Consider the following 24651-nt stretch of genomic DNA (forward strand, 5'->3'; position numbering starts at 1 on the left):
TGGCTGTTTGGTGGTGTCCAATTAGTGATCTTTAGTGAGTTCCCAGAAGAGATGCTGTCACTTCCCCTTTTGTTCTCCTAAAGAGCACAATGATAGTACCTATCTCATAGGTCTCTGGACATTCTTAAAAGGCCCAGTGTCACATTATGAGGTGAATATGACTTACCTTCTTTACTAAACCTTTGCTAAACCCACTACTTTTAGGCTGAGTCTTACCAGGTGGTTATTTTACCTAGCTTGGGCGTGCCATAATGCAGCTCTTCTTCCTGATCTACAACACACTCCCAATTCTTAGTGCTCAGATCAGAATTGGCCACCTAGACTCCCACACTACATTGGCCTCTTCCCACGGGTACTTCCCGAGATTCTTTTTTACTGTTCCCTTTTCAGTTTCTAACATACGAGATAGGATAGGCCAAAGAGATGGCAAACACAGCCGAATAAGGAGGCACACTGGGAGAAATTTAGGCAGAGATAGGAAGATTTGGGTTAAAATCTGAGCTCTTTAAAAATAATCTGAGCTATTGAGTTTCAAATGTCGTGGGGGGGGGGGGGTTGCGGAAATGAGTGCAAGCACACATAATTAGGTCCAAACATCCAACCAAAGGCGTATAGATTATCTACTGTAGTAGAGATAGGTAATAAATTTCAAAGTAAAGTTTTCTTGTTTTTCCCTAAAATGAGCTTTTATTTCTGAAGTTTCTTTTATCTGAGAGTAAACATACAGCTAGTGCATTAGTTCTTCTTAATTTAAAAGTGTGTTTCAGAGCAATTTATGAACTCTAACATGCGGGGAAACATTTGTTTTAAAGGAAGAAAAAAAAATCTTATTTTTTGTAACGTAATTTTAAGTGACTTGTATAATATTTTATCTTAAATATATATGCCACTTTCAATTTGACATTTCTTAAGATGAGAGAATTGTCATTTCATAAATTCACAGGAGAGTATACTCTACCTGTGAACATGTTAATTAATAACAATAATGATGATGGTAATACAAGCAACTTATAGATAACTACATGCCCAGCACATTCCCAAACACTCTTTTTACATGAATTTAGATAATCTTCATAACAAACCCATAATAGGTAATGTTTTATGTATACATATAATATTAGTATTACATTTTGTAGATGAGGAATTTAAGACACAGAAAGGTTATGTCACTTGCCTAAGGTTAGAAAGCTAATTGGCAGTGGGGTTGGGGTTGGGGCACCTGGGTGGCTCAGTGGGTTAAGTGTCTGACATCAGCTCAGGTCATTATCTCACAGTTTGTGGGTTCGAGCCCCACGTCGGGCTCTGTGCTGACAGCTTAGAGTCTGGAGCCTGCTTCGGATTCTGTCTCCCTCTCTCTCTGCCCCTCCCGTGCTTGTGCTCTGTCTCTGTGTCTCTCTGTCTCTCTCTCTCAAAGATAAATAACGTTAAAAAAAAAAGCTAACCAGGATTAGAGCTGTAATATAAAGACTAAAATAAGCACATTGATATGCAAATTATAGGTAATTTTAAATCAGTTACTCTTTGGATACTGAAAATTACTGAAATTGGTTTAAAAGGGCCTTAAGATTTGAGGTAAGCACCTTGGAATCATTATTGACTATGATGTTCTACATGTATAATGCACAAATTCTTCACAGAGTTATGAAAGATTCAGGTAGGGGGGAGGGGGCTGGCCCCCAATGATATTTCACAAAGAAAAATGAGTCAAAAAGTGGATTAACATAGACTTTTGGCATACAGAGATGATTTTAGAGACCTCTTCATTTCCCAGTTTTCTCTTGGTTCTTTGTTGTCTTGTTTTGTTTTTTGACATAGTGAAGGATCATGAAATAAAACACTAGGTAATTCATTTAGAAAAATAAAAATAAATTTGAAAACTTTATTTGGCTGCCATATATAAAAAACATACTAGCCATTATCCTTTCCTGATTTGGAACACAAAACTAATTTATGAAATCTTCTCAAAGGTTGTGGTCATTTTTAAATAAATAAAACATTAGAGAAATTATCTCTACCCTCTGAAGTTATTGTTACGTGTTTTTCTCTCCCTGTCTTCCCTAGGAGACACACATCTACAAAATATTGAAATGATCATTCTCTTTACTCTAAATTCTTTGTCCTCAACTCTGTTGATTTCCTTTAAAAAAAATTTTTTTAATGTTTATTTATTTTTGAGAGAGAAATAGAACGTGAGTTGGGAAGGATCAGAGAGAGAGGGAGACACAGAATCCGAAGCAGGCTCCAGGCTCTGAGCTGTCAGCATAGAGCCCGACATGGGGCTCAAACCCACAAACCGTGAGATCATGACATGAGCTGAAGTCGGACGCTCAACTGACTGAGCCACCCAGGCGCCCTGTTCATTTCTTTTTTAATGCTGCTTAATTTGTTCTTAAGCTAGCACCTTTTTTTCCAAAGCATTTATTGCCTATTTGTCACTGGCAAATTATAATCTACCAATCATTTATTTGTATTAGCCAAGTGGAATAAAAAACTTGAGGAGATTAAAAAGGTTTTATATGTAGGATTTCTTTATGATGCATTTACAAAATTAAAAATAATGTCCCATTCATTTTTAAAGTAAATTAGCAAAAAGGGAAAACACTTATAATTTCACCATCCAGAAATAACCATTGTTAAATCCTTCTAGATCTTTTCCTATGATTCTATGTGTTATTGCACACACTGAGAAAATATTCTTTTCAGTTTTTTCTTTTTTTAAAATGTTTATTTATTTTTGAGAGAAAGAGCATGAGTGGGGGAGGTGCAGAGAGGGCCAGAGATCTGAAGTAGGCTCTGTGCTGACAGCCGAGAGCCTGATGCAGAGCTCAAACTCATAAGCCATGAATGAGATCATGAGCCGAAGTCAGACACTCAACCAACTGAGCCACCTAGAAGCCCCTGAGTTGTTTGTCTGTTTGTTTGTTTTTCCTTAATAAAAGAGACATTGAACAATATGGGGATTCGTGGCACCAACACCAAGCATGCAGTCAAAAATCCACATATAACTTTTACTCCCTCTAAAACTTGACTATTAACAGCCTACTGTTGACCAGAAGACTTATCAGTAACATAAACAGTTGATTAACACATATTTTGTATGCTGTATGTATTATTACTGTATTCTTAAAGTAAGCTAGAGAAAAGAAAATATTCTTAAGAAAATCATAAGGAAGAAAAAATACATTTACAGCACTGTACTTACTGTATTCTTTGAAAAAAAATCTGCATGTAAGTTGGACCCATACATTTCAAACCCATATTGTTCAAGGGTCAACTGTATATCTATAATAAATTAGATTGAGAATGTATGACACTCCTCCCCCAATCCCACTCTTATCCCATTCTTATTGTTTCTTGAGATTTTAGGCCTACTTATTCATTTATTCTAAGCTTAATGAACAAATTCATAAAGCATGTAAGATATTCTCATAGAGAATTGATACCAACAACTCTCTTTATATATGTGTTTAAACATCATTATCCTGTTCAGATATATAAAAATGCTGTTGTCAGACAGACTGCCCCTCTAAAAGTGTTATGTGTGACTACACTTAAAAATTGTCCCATAGCTGGGGCACCTGGGTGGCTCAGTCGGTTAAGCATCCCACTCTTGATTTGGGCTCAGTCTCAGGTCACCATCGCACAGTTTCGTGAGTTTGAGCCCCACGTCGGGCTCTATGCTGACCCTGCAGAGCCTGCTTGGGATTCTCTCTCTCTCTCTCTCTCTCTCTCTCTCTCTCTGTGTCTCTCTGTCTCTCTCTCTCTCTCTGTCTCACTCTGCTCCTCCCCTTCTCATGTTCTCCCTGTCTGTCTCAGAATAAATAAATAAACTTTAAAAAATTATTTAAAAAAAAAACTGTCTCAGAGCTGATGAAGAAACCCTATTGGAGTCTTGAATGACTCTTCTGATGTCCTATTGACATCTGTATTCTCTCTCTGCTTTCAAATGCTTAAATTTTTTTAATTTTATTTTTCAGGCAAAATAAAGTAACTTTGAATTAATAAAGTTTAGTTCCATATTAGCCAATATTTTTATTAAACTTCTTAAGTAGGTTCACAGTTTAAACAATTTAAAGATACCATTGTAGCTATTGATAGTAGTTGCCTTTGAGAGAGGCCCTGGAGTAGAGAAAAGAAGCTCTACTTTCTGTACCCTTTTAATATTCTAACATGTTTTTATTTTCTATATTTTATTTTTTAAATGTCCACCCACTATCTGAGCACTGGAATTTTGCATTTTGTTTTCTTATTTAAATAAAATAAGAACGATAAAGTAAAGGTCTTTTCTGAAATTGCTATATTTGGGGACCTTCACCCCTGGTACAGCAAAGCTTACACCACACTGCAATGCCTACTCTAAGGGCAGAACATTGGCTCCCTTACCAATGGCAAAGGAGAAATCCAGTTAACTAGGCTTTTTTTTTTTCAGTTTATTTATTTTGAGAGAGAGAGAGAGAGCAAGCGCACAAGCAGGGGAAGAGAAGTGAGAGAGAGAATCCCAAGAAGGCTCCACACCCAGCGCAGAGCCCGACATGGGGTTCAGACTCACAAACTGTGAGATCATGACCTAAGTCAAAATCAAGAGTCAGACGCTTAACCAACTGAGCCACCCAGGTGCCCAACCAGGCATTTCTATTGCATTTCCACACAGTATAAGTAAATTTATACATTGGTAGACATCAACATCAAGTGAGGATCAAGTGAGTATCAAGTGAGGAAAACACTTCTAAAGCAGCAGAAATAAAAACAGTTGTGCGCATTTGCAGACAGAACAGCTTCATCTATAGTGAATGTGTTTGAAAGAGTATTTGCCTAGAATTGGTTTCCTGCTTTAAAAACTTGTTCGGTGTAATTGGGACATCAATAGCAGTGGCTTCTGCTCTGACCACGACCAACCATGGGGTACCAGAGGCATCGAAGAGAAAGTTCCAGCCGGGGCCTCTCTTTGGAGTAACTTCATTAGGTTTGTCTTCGAAACTAGGAATGATTATTAGTTTACTGTTTATCGCATTAAGACTCTCTTAAAGTTTTGTGGCTCACGTTCCATTTTCCAAACTATAATATGCTATCATTTTCTTTTCATGTCTTGGTTTTTATAAATGAGTACATAGTACTCATCATGGAGTTGTAAGGTGTGCAATTCCACCCTGCATGATGAGGGACTTCCATTTCATAAAAGAGCTCTTAGTTTTCAAAAATAATAAGATTTACATAATGACATTCCAGAACTATCATAAGCAAAAGATGGTATTAGATTTTATAGTTTCATAGCCCTTTGCCCTATATTCTCTTGGTATATTATTAAAGGAGCTTCACAGCCATTTCATTTGTTTTTAATTCCTTTATGAAGGTACCGAAAAATTTTAAATATAACCGATCTGTATATAGAAATTGTCAAGAGCTATGAATCTTCTATCATACTTATCTTAAACAGTCTCACAGAACTATCCTTGGATTCCCTTAAGCATCTGTAAGTGGTATCTGTCACTTGGCTGCATAGACATCCCCAGTCCCTATCTATAACTAACTCTTCCCAATACACCTGCCAAAGTAGATTGCATCATCTGTTGAGGGTAATGTAGTCAGGATGCAACGGGGGAAGAATGAATGCTATGGTGGTTTGCATCTTGCCATTGAGATGAGAGATAAGTAGGTAAGTGAAGATGTTGACCGTTCTAATGCAGCCAAGCATTCACTTAGCAAACACTATTGAGCATTTATGTGGTAAACACTAGGTAGGGAGTCAGAATTAGAAAGGTGAATGAAGGAAGGCTTTACCTCTACCTTCAAGGAGGTCACAGTTGAATTGGAGAAGCACCCAAGTAAAAGAGTGACTTGTGTTAGAGCCACACTAGAGAGAATCAGAGAGGTAGGCTTGCTGCCTTCTGCCCTTGGGGGGAGAGTCAGGGAGGATAACAGGGCTGAATGCTTAAGGGATTAAAGGAGAAGAAAACATTGCAAGCAGAGACACTTTTAAGAGGCTGTGGTGCCTTTTGGAAACCGCAAGTAGTTTGGTGACTAAAACAAAGGGTTAAGTGAGGGCATGCCCCATGATGAGGCTAAAAAGGGAGAGAAGAGTCAGAGGGAATCCCAGAAGAATTTTAAGCCTGACAGTAGCATGGTCAAATTCATAGTCTCTTGGTTTGAAAGGCAGTGAAGCTGGCAGCAGGAAGACCTGTCGGGAAGCAGCTGCAGTAATCTTAAGTGACAGTCAGGGAGGCCCTGCTGGTGGCAGTGGGAAGGAAAGGAGGCCCACGAGCAAGAGAGATTTCAGTGGCAGAACCGATGGGTTCCGAGTGCCAGAGAGTCAAGGATTCAAGTAAGATGTAAGCCTTGCCCTCAATGAATTAACAGTCTTGCGGTCTTTTTGTCAGAAATAACAGAGGTTTCTTGTGTATGGTGCGGGGGGAGGGTAGGAGGGGGTTAAGTTTCCAACTGGGAAAGATTCAACCCCAGTCATCATTCTTGATGTGGATAATTAGAAAAGGAAAGAACTTAAGGTTAGAAAATACTCAGATGTGGTTGGTAAAGCAGATGGCAGAAAAAAGCGAGGTTTTTGCAGTAAAATTTCATGAAAGAGGAGAGAAAGGAAAGCCAGGCCCCAGAACCATAGTCAGGCAACTTCTGTGAGGAGAAGGAAAGCCAGAGATGTGTGGAGCAAGCTGACAATATCTGCTTTAGCACAGAGTGACGCTAGGCACCAGCTCTAAGACAGCACAGTGTCATTCTGGATCTTGGGGAGCATATTTGAGAATTGTCAGCCAAGAATAGTAGGGTTCCCCAAATCTTCTTCCATCTCATGCATCCAAATGAGTCATTTCAGTGACGTCAGTGGGACCTGGGTGGCTGAGGCGTATACGTCTAAGTTATAAAGTGGAAACCATCACGTCTAATGCAGAGCCACCCAAAGAAAGGAAAAGCATACACATATTTGTTGTGTGCACATCACTTACAATGAAACAAAGTTAATTTACCAGTAACATGTGAGATTATAGGGAAGGGAGATTCAGAAGCTTCTAGCAAACAAGGGAGGGTAACTGGGAATAGTAATACCCATTATCACCAATTTAAAGCGTTTTGAGGGTTTTTTTTTTTCTATTTTCTCTTTTTAAGTATGCTGACACTGTTTATTTTAATAAATATAAATATTTGCAAGAGACTCACTTCTGACCTTGCCCCCTAAAACTTTATTTTCTATCAGGCCGTAAACCTGAAAATTGCAAATTTCTATAAAACTGTACCCTAAGAGTTTCTAACAGTTCCAAATGTGCAAATTTCCATGGAAACACAGAAGAGCAAGAGATTTGTTCTGCCCAGAAAGAAATCTGGGCAAGAGATGCAAGGGGAAGTAATGTTTGAATTGGGCCTTAAGAATGAGAAGGATTTCATCAAAGAGGCAGTAACAGCGAGGAGTTCGGGGCAGAGGTAATGGCCTCATGGAAGCATGAAAATGGGTAGCATGTTCAAGAAGAGCAAGTAGCAGTTCAAGGTGGCTAAGGCCTAAGTTGGCTGGAGAGTAAGAAGAAGGCATAGGAGCCAAACATGGAAATACTTGTCAGGGTTATTCTATGAAAGGCTCTAGCAAACTCAGTTGGACAGTCGAACCTAATTTTTACCAGAGGTTAGATTTAAAACATTAGGAGTGAATGAGGACTGCTAAAATCAGAGCTGTTCTTTTTCTTTTCCGAGATGGTAGTAATTGATGAAGTTTGGGGAGTTGGCGGAACTACCCTGAGAGGTTCCACTATTCCCGTGAAAATTAGTAGTTGTTGTGGTAAGGAGATATTTTAGGAATTGTTGACAATAGGTACGTCAACAACTTTTAATTGCATAATGCCCCTAGAAAGATCCAAATCTTTTTCATGTGTTTCTTTCCGACTCCAGAAATAGTATTGGCAAATGTTCAGAGAAGGCAGAAATTTGCCAGAACATACTCTTCAAAACCCCAGCTCACCTCTTTATGGAAACAATCTTAGACAAATTGCTCGCGTGTCATTCAAACTGTATTACTCGGCTTTGGTGTCCATATGCATCATGTTATGAATTGTATGCATGCTTAGAAAGAAAATTTTTTTCTTTTGTAACTTGCTCAAGTGCTATAATTTGATCTGAGTCATAATTTTGGTGTCCACCTTTCTTTTAGTTAAAACTTTTACTTCCAGGCCTCTATTAATACTTCCACAAGGGATTAAGAAACATCACAACATATGAATTGAAATACTTCATTGTTTTAAAAAACATAAATTCATGAATGACATTGAAGATAAAAAGTAATGCTATTTATAGGCCTTAAATTCATCCTCCTCCCCCTTCAAATCAAATCCAGACATCAGTCCAGCTAAGACTTTAATGGAGTTAAATAATACAAGTGTCAGGATCTTAAAATCATGGAAAGTATCATTGTCATTTCTGTCACATCAGTGTGGTTAGAGTTAGATGACAGATTTCAGTAATGAAATATAGGGCCTTTCGTTTAGAGTTAGGTCCAAATTAATGTTGATTATGTTTCTAATTCCAAAGCTTGCTCATTCACCCAAATACAATGCTTCCCCTTTCTCCTGGCTATTAACTTATTGAAGGGGAAAGAGTTAGTAATAGATTTTTGCACAGCTTACTGAGAGTACTTAGTCATGAAAAATAAATGAGGGGCTTTGGTTTACTTCAGCTGGCCAGTCTGGGGCCCACAGGAAAAGACTTAGAACAATACTTCGTATTACCAAGGAGCAGGATGGATGGAGTCAGTTTGTTGTACAACTCCAGAACACCCCACATGTGTCTCTCTGTTATAGCTACTATTGCATTTGCAATTTTGTTGTGTGGTTCCAGAATCGTTTCTAAATGGGGTACCTGAAGGTCCTTCCCATACCCTGCCAACCAGTTAGTGCTATATTTAGATGGAAACAGGCAGCCTGTAATTTCTGTATTAGTGTAGATTGAGTTTGTAAGTTCAAACCAGATTTCATGAGTATCCCAGAAACTGTCCATAAAAACTGGAAGCTGAATAAAGTTACTTTTTCTCAAAGGATGAAGTGTTTTTTTAAGCGTCTGTATTTTTTGTGAGATTATTAAGGGATATTTTAGATCCATTGTTTAGGGTAGATAGCAACCTGTCAACCAAGGATCATTTTGTAAAGCAATTGTCCACTTCTAAATAGATTTCAAGATGTGTAACTGTTTCTGTTGTCTTCAAAGAGCTAATTTGGGGATGTATTTAGAGTCTCTTTTTATAAGCTTTAATAAAGCACATACCTGTCTATGAGGGCACTGATTCTATTTGTAGGTATAGATATTTTCACTCTGATTACTTTTAACTTCAGAGCACCAAGGTAATGCAAGACTATTGAATCTAACACTGAGGTTTGCCTCTACTCACTCCAGTGATCATCCAAGATTCCTCAAGCTGTGAGGAACTTGCAGATGACACCCGTCATTTCACAGAGGAAGAAATTAACACTCAGAGCAGTTAGCTGACTGTTCCCTCCCCGGGTTTGTAGAGCTGATTAATAAAAGAACTAGAACTAGAACCCGGGTCTCCTGCATTTTGTTACACTAAGTCTTCTAGGCCAGAGGGAAATTAGGTGTGTCGTTCCTCTGTTTTCTCCTTCTCTATTTGAAAATCTAACTCTCCTTCAGTGAACTGCCAAAAGCGAGTGAAGAATAGTTTGTTCCCTAAACAAGAAGAGAGAGATTCTAGTCTGCAAGATGTTTTCAGGATCTGCCCCTTTGACACAGAAATGTGTTTTTATTACATTTAAAAGAGAGAACACGAGAGCCACAGGGTGGATCAGTCGGTTAAGCATTTGACTCTCGGTTTTGGCTCAGGTCATGATCTCACGGTTTGTGAGTTCAAGCCCCACATGGGACCTGCCTGGGATTTCTCTCTCTCTCTTTTCCTCTGCCCCTCCCCAGCTTTCTCTCTCTCTCTCTCTCTCTCTCTCTCTCTCTCTCTCAAAAAATAAACATAAAAAAATTTTTTAGTAAAATAGAGAACACAATAACCATAAATCCCGTAACTCAGTGCCCCTCCCACCTCATTTCCAGTTAAAACAGGGAAGTGGGTGACCAATCAGGATAATTGTCCAGACACTTAAAATGTTATTTGAGGTGATAGATAAATAAGCACATATATCCCTTTGAGAGATTTATGTCATATGAATTAGAAGAATTTCACTGTAAATTTCTTTTTAATTTATTTTGTGTATATGTTAAACATTAGCATTTCAAAGGGACAAAGCATATTCCACCAGAATGTTTGGTTCTGTTATTTTATGTAAACAGTATCTGAGCCTTACATGGTCTTAGTATGCATATGGAAATATTGTGTATTTTACTGAAAATAAAATAATTTCTAAATATAAATCTATACCCTTTTAATGATTATCAAACTCATTCTGAGCATGCATTTTAACTTATAGCCATACATGCATTATTTTTAAACAACTTCTTAACTGTGAATCATTTTTTGCTTTTCCTTACCACAGAATAAGAAATTTATAATAAATTAAATGACAAATTAATGGTTCTTTTTTTAAAGATTTGAAGAAAATATAGTATGATTAAAATGCGAAGGCTTTCTTCTCAAAAATTTGTCTGTGGTTTTATAGTTTAGCATTGCCATATTTTGACAAATCACTTTATTTAAAAGTCACTTTAAAGAAAAAGGAATCTAAACACAGAATAATTCCATTAAAGTCAGGACAGTAACTCCCTTGGTGGAGGTAATGACCTGGATACACAGGTGTGTTCAGGGCTAAGTGACACATTTATATGAACATTTCTGTATGTATATTATACTTCAATTCAAAGTAGAAAAAAAGTTTAAAGAGCTAAAATACTCTCTGAGACTTGCCTTGTACAACTTACAAATATGTGATTGGTAGTTTCTTTACTGTTTATTATTTGATGCCAAATTTAAAAGAATAGACTAGAAGTGCCTGGGTGGCTCAGTTGGCTAAATGTCTGACTCTTGATTCAGCTCAGGTTATGATCCCATGGTTCATGAGTCCGAGTCCATCATCAGGCTCCGCTCTGATCGTGCGAAACCTGCTTGGGATTCTCTCTCTCTCTTCATCTCTCTCTGCCCCTCCCCTGCTTTCACGCTATCTTTCTTTCTCAAATAAATAAACTTAAAAAAAAAAAGAATAGACTAAAAATATGGTTGGATTGCTTCATTTTTTTCTTTAAATCCTTCCTGTACTCTGCTAGGAACTAAGATGTTAAATTGCTAAGTATTTTACCCATTCAAGGAAAAATATGTAAATCTTAATTATGTTTGTCATCAAGATAAAAACCAAATAGGACCTTAGCTTCTGAGTTTCAGAAATGTGAAGTCTTTTTTTTTAACTTTTTATTTTAATTCTAGTTAGTTAACATACAGTGTTATATTAGTTTCAGGTGTACAATATAGTGATTCAACAATTCCATACATCACTCAGTGCTCATCATGACAAGTGCACTCCTTAATCCCCATCACCTATTTAGCCCATACCCCCATCCACCTCCCCTCTGGTAACCATCAGTTCTCTATAATTAAGAATCTGTTTCTTGATTTCTCCCCCTCTCTCTGCTTTTTCCCTTTGCTGATTTGTTTTGTTTCTTAAATTCCACATATGAGTGAAATCATATGGTGTCTGTCTTTCTCTGACTGACTGAATTTCGATCAGCATTATGCTCTCTAGCTCCATCCATGTCATTGCAAAGGGCAAAAATGAAATCTTCTTCTTAAAGTATATTCCAAGTGTTGTATCATAGACTGTCTTAAAATATAATTCACTTGTAAGTAAAACATTCTTCAAATTTACTTGTATAATAGATGGGTTGGGTTTTTCCTATGACTCGGAAACAAGAAATGTTTACTTTTCAAATCATCCTTGACAGGTTGCCTCTGCCAGAGCAGACATTCATGGGCTTCTGGACGTTTGGCCAGTCAAGAAATGGAATGCAAAAACTGTTGTGTCCAGCAGTAACTCATCACATAGACGTAAAGGTTGACACCGTCATTTCTTCATTCAAATACTGAATGTTACAACTTTTTCTATATGTTCCCTGGGGAAAACTCCATACAATCTCCAAAATAACTTGTTCTGAGGTTATTTTAGATTTAACTTCCACTCCAACTCTCAAGCCAGCCTGGCCTCTGAGGAACTCAGTGTAGGTCATTGTCAGTGACTAGTAGAATTCCTAAGAACCAACGTGAATTAGAGTCAGGTATGTTGTGTGTCCTCCTAAAAGTTACTCCATGATCCTTGTTTTCATGTAAAAAGGCAAAGGAAAGGAGTATCAGTTGTTAGTTACAACAGAAACTCCTTTAGGTATTCAAGCAGAAAGGGATTTACTGTGGGGAATTGGATGCTTGTAATATCATTGGAAAGGACAGAAGAAACAGAAGTCAAGGGGCCACCACTGGACTTTTAGTCTCAAGTTCAGTGTGTCTGCTTCTACTACCATCCCTGCTGCTGGCAGCGACACGGCGAAGCAGGATCAGCAAACTTTTTCTGTAAAGAGCCAGATGGTTAATGTTTTAGGCCATACAGATTCTGTTGCAGCTACTTGACTTTACTGTGATAGCACAAAAGCAACCGTAGGTAATAGGCTAACAGATGAATGTGGCTGTGTTGTAGTCAAGTTTTATTTACAAAAGCAAGCAATGGCTCACACTTGACCTGTGGGCCATTTAAGTACATTTAATTGGCAGAACCGAAATCACATCCAGAACCCTTACTGCAAGGGAGTTTGAGGAATGTTGTTTTTAGATTTCCAGCTCCAGAGATGCAGACTAGATAGAAAGGGGCAGGATGGAGGGTGGCAGGGATGCCACAACAGTCACCATCTAACCCAGACATTTTTGATTAATTAAGGACTGGGGGCACCTGGGTGGCTCAGTCAGTTAAGCATCCAATTCTGGATTTCAGCCGAGGTCATGATCTCACAGTTCGTGCCGACAGCGTGGAGCCTGCTAGGGATTTTCTCTCTCCGTCTCTCTGTACCCACCCCCTACTTGTGCACGTGCTCTCTCTCTTTCTTTCTCAATAAGTAAATAAACTTTAAAAAAAGGACTGTATGGCATGGGAATATTGAAAGTGTAGTTACATCTATATAATTCTTCTATATAGTTGTTTTCTCTAAGTACCAGCCCTAATATCAATAATATTATTAAATTAGATCCTCTGCTTATGTTTATATTGAATAATTTTCACTATGTGTATAATATTCTACCTTTTGTAAACAACAGTAATTATCAGCAAGCTTTTATTTCAAAGACTGAAGTTTAGCCATTATATTCGATATAATGGTATAATAATCATTCTTTACAATGGAACTATATAAGGTCCTGATTCATGCATTTACAGATTATTTTCCTAGTTTGGACAGCCCTGAGTCCCAATACTTGGAGTTCAAACCTTGACCATTGTTTAGGAAGGAATAAAGTAATCAGAAATCCTATGGGGTTTTTCATCTGGTGTACCTTGTGAGTAAAAAGAAAAGAAAGTGAGAAATTAAGATAGGACAATTGAAAGCATTTATAAATGCAAGTATATGGTATTATTATTGTTATAGGTACCATGATAGTCAACAAAATAAGAAGAGGTATATCAAGATGTTGGGTATTTGAATTTAAATTTCATATTTTAGAAAAACTTCAGTTTTTCTACATTTTAGTAACTATCCAAATTCCTTAACTCAGACAACTACTTCATTATAGGGTCCAGCACTTATAAACATACAAGAGTATCCAATAGAAAGATATGAAGAAAGATCCCAAACCTTTACTGAAGAATGTGCCTCCTGCAAATTACCATTGGATGAAATTAACTTAATCTGTGACATTGCTACGTCATGTGGTATGTCAATTTATTCTTTTGATTTTTCCTTCCTGTACTGACTTTTTTCTAAAAGAGGGATTGAAAGAATCTCTAGACATCAAAAAGTCTATGATAGACTCAGTAACTGTGTCATATTGGATTGGATAGTAATTATATGCAATTTAGACCTGATTTCCTATAACAACCTAACAAAATACTATTGTGGAATCCACATAAGCACCGCTAAGTTTGTATGCATATGTCTGTTTCTCATTACAACTGTAGCACAAAGTTAAACACACCCAGGCATGTGCTAAAAATAGAAGGGAACAAGAAAAAGAGAAACATTGGATTTGGGGGCTGGGATTCCAGTTTGATGATGGCGTGAACCACCAAAGCACGGCTGGAGTGCTTTGCAGTCATTACATTTATTTTAAAGAATGGCAAATGAAGGACGTGAATTTTTGGCATCTACATTTCTGGACTGCTGCCATTTCCTACTGACTCATACAGTGTGCCCTGGGTACTTTTTGGCAGAAGTTTTCAATCGAGGGCAGTTCCTAAGGTCCTATTAAACAGAGGTGATGACAGAAGAAAGGGAGAGAGTTTCTAACTTGCCTAGGATGGGGATTGTTGAGGGGAAAATTCAGAAGCAAGTTTTTGTTATCTAAGTTCTATGAATATTATTTATTCCCAAAATCAGCTTTGTGGAATAAAAATACATGCTTTAAAAATATACAAGGTTTTGGGGCACCTGGGTGGCTCAGTCAGTTAAGGGTCTGACTCGGTTTCAGCTCAGGTCATGATCTCAGGATTCACCAGTTCGAGTCCCACATCGGGCTCTGCGCTGACAGCTGGCTTGGGATCCTCTCTCTCTGCTCCTCCACCCCACCCCCATCAAAATAAGTAAAATGAGGGCAAAAAATTATATATATATATACACACACACATACACACACATATATACACATATATGTATGTGTATATACACACATATATATACGTGTATATACACATATATATGTGTGTGTGTATATACATGTGTATGTGTATATATATATATATATGTATATATATATGTACATATACACAGGGGTTTTTGGTAACAGACAGGTGCTCTTATGAAGATATTTTACATTCACCAGTAGAGAATAAATACGGATTTTATGTATAAAGTTTGAACTTTGACCCTTGTCCCATCTTTCAGAATTGGAAATAAGTATGCTGTGATCCTCTGCCCCATGCCAGTGAGAGGCATCGCTAACCAGGAGCGCTTTTCTGGTTAAACCTTGTCCTGGCCTCATGGTTCTCAGAACAACATTCCAGGCAGCTGCCGTCAGTCAGAATTGGCCCATGAAAATAATGCTGCCCTTTCTGTAATTGAACTCTCTGTTTCAGTATTGTCCACTTATGCAAACTAGAGTTTTAATTGTTTTTTGTTTCTTTGTTTTTATACCTCTTCTGTATTTTTGGGAGAAAAGAGCATTTTGGGAGGTTAGAATCAAAGTTAATTGATATATATACATAACGTATGTATATCCTAATCAATCCATCACGGTTTGTCCACTGAGTTCCAGCTGTGTGCTCAGTCTCATGATTCAGATTTCACTGGACCTCTTGACCAGTCAGAAAATCTACTGCAGATCACACAGTTAACACCTTTTTGTCATTACAGAAAATGAGGAAAATACCCTCTATGTAGTTGCATGCAATCCCATCACCTTATACTTTCTGAACACGACGGGGAAAAGTGGCTACATGGTGGACCTCTCTGACCTCTTCCCAAGAATGGCCAGTAGAATTTGGCACCCATTTGTGACAGTGGCACCGCTGGGAAATCCCCTCAAGGGTCAAGTGGTTCTCCACGAGCAGCAGGTAAGGCATCCCGGGCTACTCACATGGTACAATTACGCCAAGAGTAAGCTGTGTGAAGAAAAAGGCAAAGGTGATTCGCAACCTACAAGTGAAAATACGTGCTTTCATAAACATCAAGGAGGGATCAGAGCTGTGTTATGTCAGTACCACAAAGGCAGGCTAATATCTTCTCTGCGGAGACTTCAACATGACCTATAATTCTGGAAGCATGTAAATTAGGATTTCTCAACCTCAGCACTAATGACATTTGAGGCCGGATAATTCTTTGTTGTGAAACTTGCATTCTCTTTGGGGAGACAGACCATAAAGTAAGCCAACAAATAAATATGCTGGTTTCAGGCGGTGATAAGTGCTGTATAGAAACGAGACAATGTCCTGGGGAGTGATAGGGGTGGGGGAGGAGGAAGTGGAAGGTGGAAGTAACAGTATGAAGGGGTGCTCCCCTTAGGAGATGCGTTTTATTTGAAACCTGAATGACATTCTTAATGTAGACACAGCCACAAACATATAGTGAATGGACTTGTCTTCGTCTTGTTTGGGCTACTATAACACAAGTAGCATAGACTAGGGAGCTTATAAACAACAGAAATTTATTTCTCACAGTTCTGGAGGCTGGGACATCCAAGATCAAGAATAAGCAAATCTGGATCTGGTGTCTGGTGAGAACCCACTTGCTAGATAGCTGTCTGTTCATTGTAACCTCACGGGGCAGAAAGAGCGAGGGATCGCATTGGTGTCTCATTTATGAGACCACTGATCCCATTCAGGAGGACTCCACCCTAATGACCTAATCACCTCCCATAGACCCCTACCTCCTAGTAATCCTAAATGCCAGGGTTTAGGATTTCAACATATGAATTTTGGGAGGACATAAACCTTCCGTTCACTGCACGATGACACTGAACTCCTTTGGTATGTAATGAAGCTCAAGTTTTAACCATCACTACTAGTGTAAGATAGCACTAATGAAAAGTACAGGTGTTTAGAGTCAAGCTTAAAATAATTCCAGGGGCGCCTGGGTAGCTCAGTCGGTTAAGTGTCTGACTTTGGCTCAGGCCATCATCTCACGTTTCGTGGGTTCAAGCCCTGGGTGGAGATCTGTGCTGACAGCCCAGAGCCTGGAGCCTGTTCGGATTCTGTGTCTCCCTCCCTCTCTGCCTCTCCCTGCTCGTGCTCTGTCTCTCTCTGTCTCTCAAAAATAAATAATAAAAAACACTAATTTAAAAAAAATAATAGTAATTCCAAATAGAAGGTATAGATCAAAAAGCAGGCTGTGTCTCAATTAGTGAGAATTCTGAAGGTCTAAGTTAATCTGTACCATACCAATAGAAAGGTGCGTAATGTTTTTGCATGCTTATTATCCACCTAGTATCTACCAAATACCATACTATTCATTCAAGCATATTATTCATTCAACAAATTATATCATGTGCCTATTACTGGGGATGCTGCAGCAAAGAAAACAACAATAATTTTTGTCCTGAAAAGCTTACATTGTGGTACAGGAAGACAGACAATGAGCAAAAGAAGTAAATTATATCTCAAGCTAGAAGAGGAGAAGCAAGGCTGGCAGGAAGATTGCCATTCAAAGTAGGGTAGATGGGCAGGGATCGCCTAACTGAGGAAGGGATATTTAAGCAAAGGCTTGAGGGACGTGAGGGGGAGAACAGATATCTAAAATAAGGGCGTTCCAGGCAGAGGCCCAGAGGCTGGAGCATGCTTTTGTTCCATCGTTAAAGAAGTGTGATGGGGAAGATTGAGCAAGGGGGAGAGCATAAGGAGGTGAGATCACAGGTTACTCAGCTAGTTGGAGCAGGGACGTGGTGCAGGGAGTGAGGAAGCAGACTGTGCAGAGCCTCATAGACCATTGTAATGTCCTGGGCCCTGACTGTGGGTGGAAGAGGAAGGTGTTAGAGCATCTCAAGCAGAGGAGTAGCGTGACCTAACTTACATATTTAAAAGATTTCTCTGGCTCCTCTGCAGCAAATAGTCTGTAGGTGGTAAGGCAGAACGAAGGAGACTAGTAAAGAAATTTTTGCAGTGATCCAGCAAGAGGTAATTGCAGTTTAGAGTATGGAGGTTGTAAGTAACGATGGGTTCTGGATATATTTTGAAGGTAGAACCAACAGGATTTCCTAACAGATCAGATGCATGGGGTGAGAGAGGATGAAGCTAATTAAGGGCAACTTCAAAGTCTAGGGCATGAGCAACTGAAAGAACAGAGTCGCCATCAACTGAGATGAGGAATTGATTTGGGAGGGAGTAGACCTTTGATTAAATGTGAGATGCCTGTTAGACATCCCAGTAGATGAGCCTGGAGTTCAGGGGAGAGATCAGAACATTTGGGAGTCTTGGCATGTACATGTTACTGAAAACCACGAGGCTGAAAGAGGTCACCAAGAGAGTGAGTGTGGGCAGAGAAGTCCAAGCCCTGGGGCAATGAAATATTAAGAAATCAGGGAGATACGGGGGAATCAACCAAGGGGATTGACGATGAGTGGCCAGTGAAGTAGGTGGACAGGGCAGGGAGTGTGGTATCCCAGAAGGCTAAGTGATGAGCCTCGCAAACAGAAGGAGCAGTTATTAAATGTTGGCAGTGTGCCAAATGAAAGATTACATACATCATCCCATGCTATTCTTCCAGTAGCCCACTGAGATACCTGTCAGCCAGATTTACATTTGAGGAAATGGAGGCTCAGAGAGTTTCAATAACCTGCCCGGTAGCTACATAATGAACTGAGATTCAAACCAGATTGGATTGGCCCCACCAGAATTAAATTCCATCCACCATCTCACTCACTATAGCTACTTGGGGAAAAGAATAGTGTGAAAAATTAAAAAGTATTCATAATAGGAAAATATTAAAGAAATGCAGTGTTGCTACTTACGAATACTTAAAGTCACTGGGAGAACAAAGTGTTACCAAGAAACAATACTTTTAGACTGTGTCTAATCAAGAGGAAATGTTGCATAAATAACATGTCAGTGTTTCACTGAGTAAATAAGTCAACTTTAACTTTAGGCCTTGCGTAAATAATAATCATGAATTCTGAGTTAAATTTTTTCAGGTTTTCACTTTTTTTTTTCATTTTCACTTTCTCCTGCAAAGCAGAGTTTATAAATATCTACATATTGCGTATAAAAGTTTGTATCCATCACATGGAATAAGGGTTTTACTTTATAGGTTCTTTTTTTTTTTTTTAGTTTATTTATTTATTTTGAGAGAGAGAGAGAGACCATAAGCATGAGCAGGGGAGGGGCAGAAAGAGAATTCCAAGCAGTCCCTGCACTGTCAGTGCAGAGCCCAACGTGGGGTTTGCACTCACAAACTGAGATCATGACCTGAGCCAAAACCAAAAGAGGGTTGCTTAACCGACTGAGCCACCCAAGCACCCCTTGTGTTACAGGTTTCTAATAAAATATCAGTGGCATTGAATTGAATTCTACAATGAGAAGAATCTGTCATAAAAAACACATGCTATCTTGGTGATTTTTAATTCAGCAAGTCAATTGAGTAAGAATTTAAATTTGGAGTATTTATTCAAACAATCCTGCCAAATTTTCAGCTGTCAAATTAACTTTCAATTTTACATATACCAATTCTTGGAAAGTACTAGATTTTTAGATTCTTAGCAAGTATTTTATTTTCTCAGAAGATCCAATTATTTGGCAACATTGCTGATTAATACTCTGTTCAGTGTAATACTCTGTTCAGCATTCTACAACTGTCGTGGCCAGACTGTCAACTTCCATGGCCAGCACTTTGTCTCCTGACATTCTGACTTGTCCCTTTGACCACAGCCTGAACAGTTTTCTAGAAAGCTACCTCAGCACCCTGAGAAGGCATGCCTAGCTTGTAGGAATACTCCCACTGTACCCTCTGAACTGACTCTTCTTTTCCCAAAGAGGGTATCTTAGCCATCATATTAAAACCCTGTTAGGAGGTAAGACCTCTTTAGTTTCAAATGAACAGCATGCATCTGTAAAATTGGACAAATGATAAATAATTCTAATCAAATAACAAATGTGTGCACTGCCATCAGTTCCTCCTTCCCCATCCTGCCCTCACTGAGAGCAGAGCTAAAATATTGCAGAGAATCACTGCCATTAATTCCACTATCCCTTGTCTAAAGCTTGCTATGGATGCATTTCCCTGGTTAAAGAAGTTGTTCAAAGCTTCCTCGCTAAAATAAAATCTTAAGTGAGGAAAGGGAAACTTGGCCATGCCTAAAAATAAAGACCCTCCACCCTTCCCCCTCTCCTGCCATGAGATTACTTATTACATCTGTACGAAGTTTAGAATTTCAGACTTTAGGACATTGAGGTCATCCAGAGGTTACTTTTCTCCCAGTCAGATACAAACATAATAAAATTGCTCACTTCTTCTCCCTGCCCCCCTTAAAGGAGCACCAAAGCCACAGTTACATGTACTCATGTGTGACGCAAAATTCTATTTTTAAACTCAGAATATATCATTAGTCATTTACAGAAGGAAACCATTAACATCCAAAAGGATGGACCAACAGAACTCCTTCATGTTGCCAATTGTTTCTAAAACTAATTCTAAGTCCAACGATGGCTGCAAATACATATATGCTTTCTGTCGTTCAGAAAGGCACAGGTTTTCAATTTGCTTATGCCAAGTTATGAGTATATAAGTATTAGACCCTAAAAAGGAAGAAAAATGCAAAACCATACTTATTTTTCTGCTTAATCGTATCTGTTTAATCATCTGCTTATTCTTCTGCTTAATTATATTTTGGAATCAAACATTATTTTTAGAACTTTCTTTTGCTTAGAAAAGTTAATATTATCCCAAACTGCTAAAGCGCTAAGAATTCATGTTAATGTTGTTCATATTTATCACACAAGAAAGAGTTTCTCCTTTAAAAAAATACTTCCAAGGGGCGCCTGGGTGGTTCAGTCGGTTAAGTATCCGACTTCAACTCGGGTCATGATCTCACGGTCCGTGGGTTCGAGCCCCGCGTCGGGCTCTGTGCTGACATCGCAGAGCCTGGAGCCTGCTTCGGATTCTGTGTCTCCCTCTCTCTCTGACCCTTCCTCATTCATGCTCTGTCTCTCTCTGTCTCAAAAATAAATATTAAAAAAAATAAATAAATAAAATAAAATAAAATAAAATAAAATAAAATAAAATAAAATAAAATAAAAATAAAAAAATACTTCCTCAAAAAAAAGATTTAATCTAGAATGGAATAAGACTGTCACTTTTTAATTTGTTAATTAATACATTTTCTTAAGTAACTTTAAGGTAATTTAAGGTACTGCCATCCTTTTCAAACTTTCAAAGGCCAGAAATAATACCTCTCGTATGAAATGATTTTAAAAAGAATATCTGTAACACACGTCCTGAATGGAAAATTGCCTGTCATACCAATGATGCTTTCTAAGAGTGATGTTTGTGGAGAAGTTTAAACTCTGTCAACATGTTTAATAGAATTTTTTAACAGCCAGGATTCAGTGAAGGAAACTGCACGGTACAAATACTACTTTAATTTTTGAGCACTTCAGTACAATTAGCTAGTAAAATACACTTGAAACCGCACTATGAGGTCCCAGGTTAGTGGATGAATCATCAATCTTTCTGCCTTTCTTTTTATTTCTTTTTTTAAACTTTAATATAATTTATTGTCAAGTTGGCTAACATACAGTGTATACAGTGTGCTCTTGGTTTTGGGGGTAGATTCTCATAATTCATCACTTATATACAACACCCAGTGCTCATCCCAAGTGCCCTCCTCAATGCCCATCATCAATCGTTTTGCCTTTCTTTTTATTTCTAACTGGACCACATAAGAGAGGGCAAGGGTCATGGTTAATTCATTATTGTGTTCTCCTTTGTGCTTTAAATATAAGCTGCTCAGTAAATACTAAGAAACAAGCCAACAAACATTTTTTATTTTGTCTCCTATATTTCACAAACTATACAGTAATTCTTTGGGTGCTTTATGACTTCATTTTCCCCAAAGAAAGTTTTTGAAATGAAAAGTTCCTAAGGGTTAGGATAGCTGGAGAAGACCCAAATTTAAAACAAAACAAAACAAAAACTTTCTAGAAAAAGACCATTGCATAACAATGAGGCTTGACAAACAGCTTGTACGTGCCTTTTTGCGAACGTTTTTGGGGCTCTCGGAGTTTTTTGATTTTTGTTTTATCTTAGAAAAAGAGTGTGTGTGAGTGGGAGAGAGAGCAGAGGGGGAGAGAGAGAAAGAAAGAGAGGGAGAGAGGGAGAAAGAATGAATCCCAAGCAGGCTCCATGGTCAGTGGTTCAGCATGAGTCCAACATGGGGCTCAATCCCAAGACCCTGGGATCATGACCAAGAGTCAGACGCTCAACCAACTGAGCAACCCAGGTACCCTGCAAACCTTTTTGTCTAATCTTCAAACATGTTTAAATTTTAACTTAAAAAAAAAGCCAAGCTAATAGCATCTCTTTAAAATATTTAATCTTTTCTGGCTTTCTCAATTTTAAGTTCTTATTCATGTATTTCTGTTCATTGATTGTAATGCTTGAGATTTACTTAAATTTTTTTTCTTGAAAAAACACTGCTAATTACTGGGAGATTATTACTTCATTTGCAAAACTGTGATTAATACTACTGGAGAGAAATCTCTTGTTTGTACATTATTACAGCACCAACTGTGAGTTTTGAAATGAAGACACACTCATTATGAATTAAGTTCTTGAGATCCTGATATTTTCTTGCTAACCCATCTATTTATCATGTACACATTTTCTGAAGTAAATCTGGATTTGTGAAAAGCATGAGTGAGATTTAGTTATGCACAATGTAAGACAATTTTCAACAAAACACTCTTGACATGTAAGTTTTATGAAAGTAAATGGACTTTAAAAATTATCAATTCTCTTAATTTCAAGTATATAATAAAACAGAACCATGGTTAAAATAGCCTGTGTATAGAAGGGGATGGTTTTAAGATAAAATCTTCAAAGAGACTCCCTTCTGCATTACATAATTGAAATATTTTCATAAAACCATCTACTACTTTAAATTCTGTATTAAGGAAAACCATTTAGTATCTTTATGGTGTCTCTTAAGTATTTCAATATTGTCATCTTCCTTTCGGTTTACCACTATATGTTTTATTCCCAGGTTGTCAAGAAGCTGCTGCTTAAAAAAAAAAAAAAAAAAAAGAACATCTTGAGCTGTTTACTGTTCTCTTTATTTCCAGAGTAATGTCATCCTCTTATTAGACACCACTAGCCGAGCCCTTCGACATCTCATCCTCCCTTCCGAAGAGGTTACACCTAAGAAATCTTCCTGGTGGAACAAGGAGGAAGCTGTAAGGAATACCCACCTTGTCCAGCAAGTTGCCAAGGACTTCTGTAGTTTTCTACCTTAAAGATGCATGCATGCCCATTCTTCTCAGGGCCTTTTATTTACAGCACAAGAGAATTCTCTTATTGTGCGCTTGTAGATTTTAACGCAATATGAAAAGACACTGATACACATATAACTAACACCAATAGCTTTTTTTTGTATACATCGTACTCACATGAAGACTTGTCAGGACTGAGCTATAATAATGATAGAGCTTCGTGGGCTTCTTGAGGGTGATATTCATGACAAATTCCTAATCATGCAGTCACTGAACTGTTTTTGAGTTAATATGTTTATGTTTTGGATTTATATGATAAACTGGCAAGTATGACACCCGGGTGCACCTACTAGATGAATAAACATTTGAACTTATTAACTAAATTAAACTAGTAAATAAGTTTCAGGCCAACCCAAGAGAATTTATTCTGCCATTCAGAGAAAGGTAATGGATATAAAATACGACTTACCTTCTGCCCTGCAATACATAAGTCTTAAAAGACCATGGAAAGAAAAAAAAAGAGAGATGTTTTAAATGCCGTAAATACATCCAAATCTACAAAAAGCAGTATTTCCTTTATGTCTATATTATGGTATAAATTCCACAGTTACTCGCCAGATAGCATATTTATCTCTAACCAGTATTTGGCATTATTTTTTAAACTTTTATCCTAAAAGATGTTTTAGCACATAGTTCACAATAAATTTTGAATTGTATTTAAATCCACATCACCGTAAGAGCCTTGGAGTAAATAAAGAGGCGGCTTCTCACAGGATTACATGTTTTACATGTTGGAGAACTTTATTTAAGGGAAAGCAACTGAAGAGACATGACTGCATCTCACACATTTAATGTGAATATTTTGTTTGGTTTTGTCTTTAGGAAACTTATAAAATGTGTAAAGAATTTTCGCACAAAAACTGGCTAGTATTCTACAAAGAAAATGGGTGAGTGCTTTGCTATAGAAGATTTAAACTGGGATCCTTAGTTTGCCCATTCTGTTTCCTCATTTAATTATACTTGCTTATTATAAAACCAATATAACCACATTACAAATATGCTATTGTAAAAGCAACTCATCCCACATTGCGAGAACATTTAAATCCAGACCTAAGAAAAGACAGTGCTCTTAATTTCAAAGTACCACCACTGCCAGCTTGGTGGTTATCAGCATCCATTATTTCTTCCTATGCATGCCCCTACAGAGTTTAGAGTTTTATAGATCTGTTTTCTCAATTAACATTTCTCTTTATTATTATTTAGTCTTGAAAACATTCTCTTTAGGGTTGCATGAAGTATCATGAAATGACTGTGCCATTGTTACTCAATCATTACCCTCATCATTTCCTTTCAGATAGTTTTCTTCTCCTCTTTCAGGAACAGCCTGACTGTGCTGGATGTTCTCGAAGGGCGAACACACACCATCTCACTTCCCATCGACCTCAAGACAGTCTTCCTTGTAGCGGAGGACAAGTGGCTTCTGGTGGAGAGTGGAACACACCAGTGGGTGGATTTACGTAGCGTCTCATAGAGCATTTACCCAGCATCCTTACTGTTCTGTCTTCCAGTCTGTCTTTTCACACACAGTTTCTGAATTTGGCATCTCTATAGGTGA

The 24651-nt window shown here is 38.0% G+C and overlaps 1 protein-coding gene across 1 annotated transcript in view; it reads left to right on the top strand.

Annotated features, from left to right (window-relative positions):
• VWA8 (von Willebrand factor A domain containing 8) overlaps positions 1 to 24651 on the top strand; it is a 374773-nt gene that overhangs the window by 231716 nt on the left and 118406 nt on the right. Inside the window, exons 31-36 of the mRNA XM_047074862.1 lie at positions 11878 to 11986; positions 13703 to 13841; positions 15478 to 15677; positions 22890 to 23000; positions 23919 to 23983; positions 24414 to 24539. Coding sequence (XP_046930818.1) covers positions 11878 to 11986; positions 13703 to 13841; positions 15478 to 15677; positions 22890 to 23000; positions 23919 to 23983; positions 24414 to 24539 — 750 coding nt within the window. The remainder of the gene's footprint in view (positions 1 to 11877; positions 11987 to 13702; positions 13842 to 15477; positions 15678 to 22889; positions 23001 to 23918; positions 23984 to 24413; positions 24540 to 24651) is intronic.

Source organism: Lynx rufus, unplaced genomic scaffold (genome assembly GCF_022079265.1).
Source record: "Lynx rufus isolate CCGP_SWC_20201006 ecotype Redwood Valley unplaced genomic scaffold, mLynRuf1.p SCAF_1, whole genome shotgun sequence".
In the NCBI taxonomy this organism is placed as follows: domain Eukaryota; kingdom Metazoa; phylum Chordata; class Mammalia; order Carnivora; family Felidae; genus Lynx; species Lynx rufus.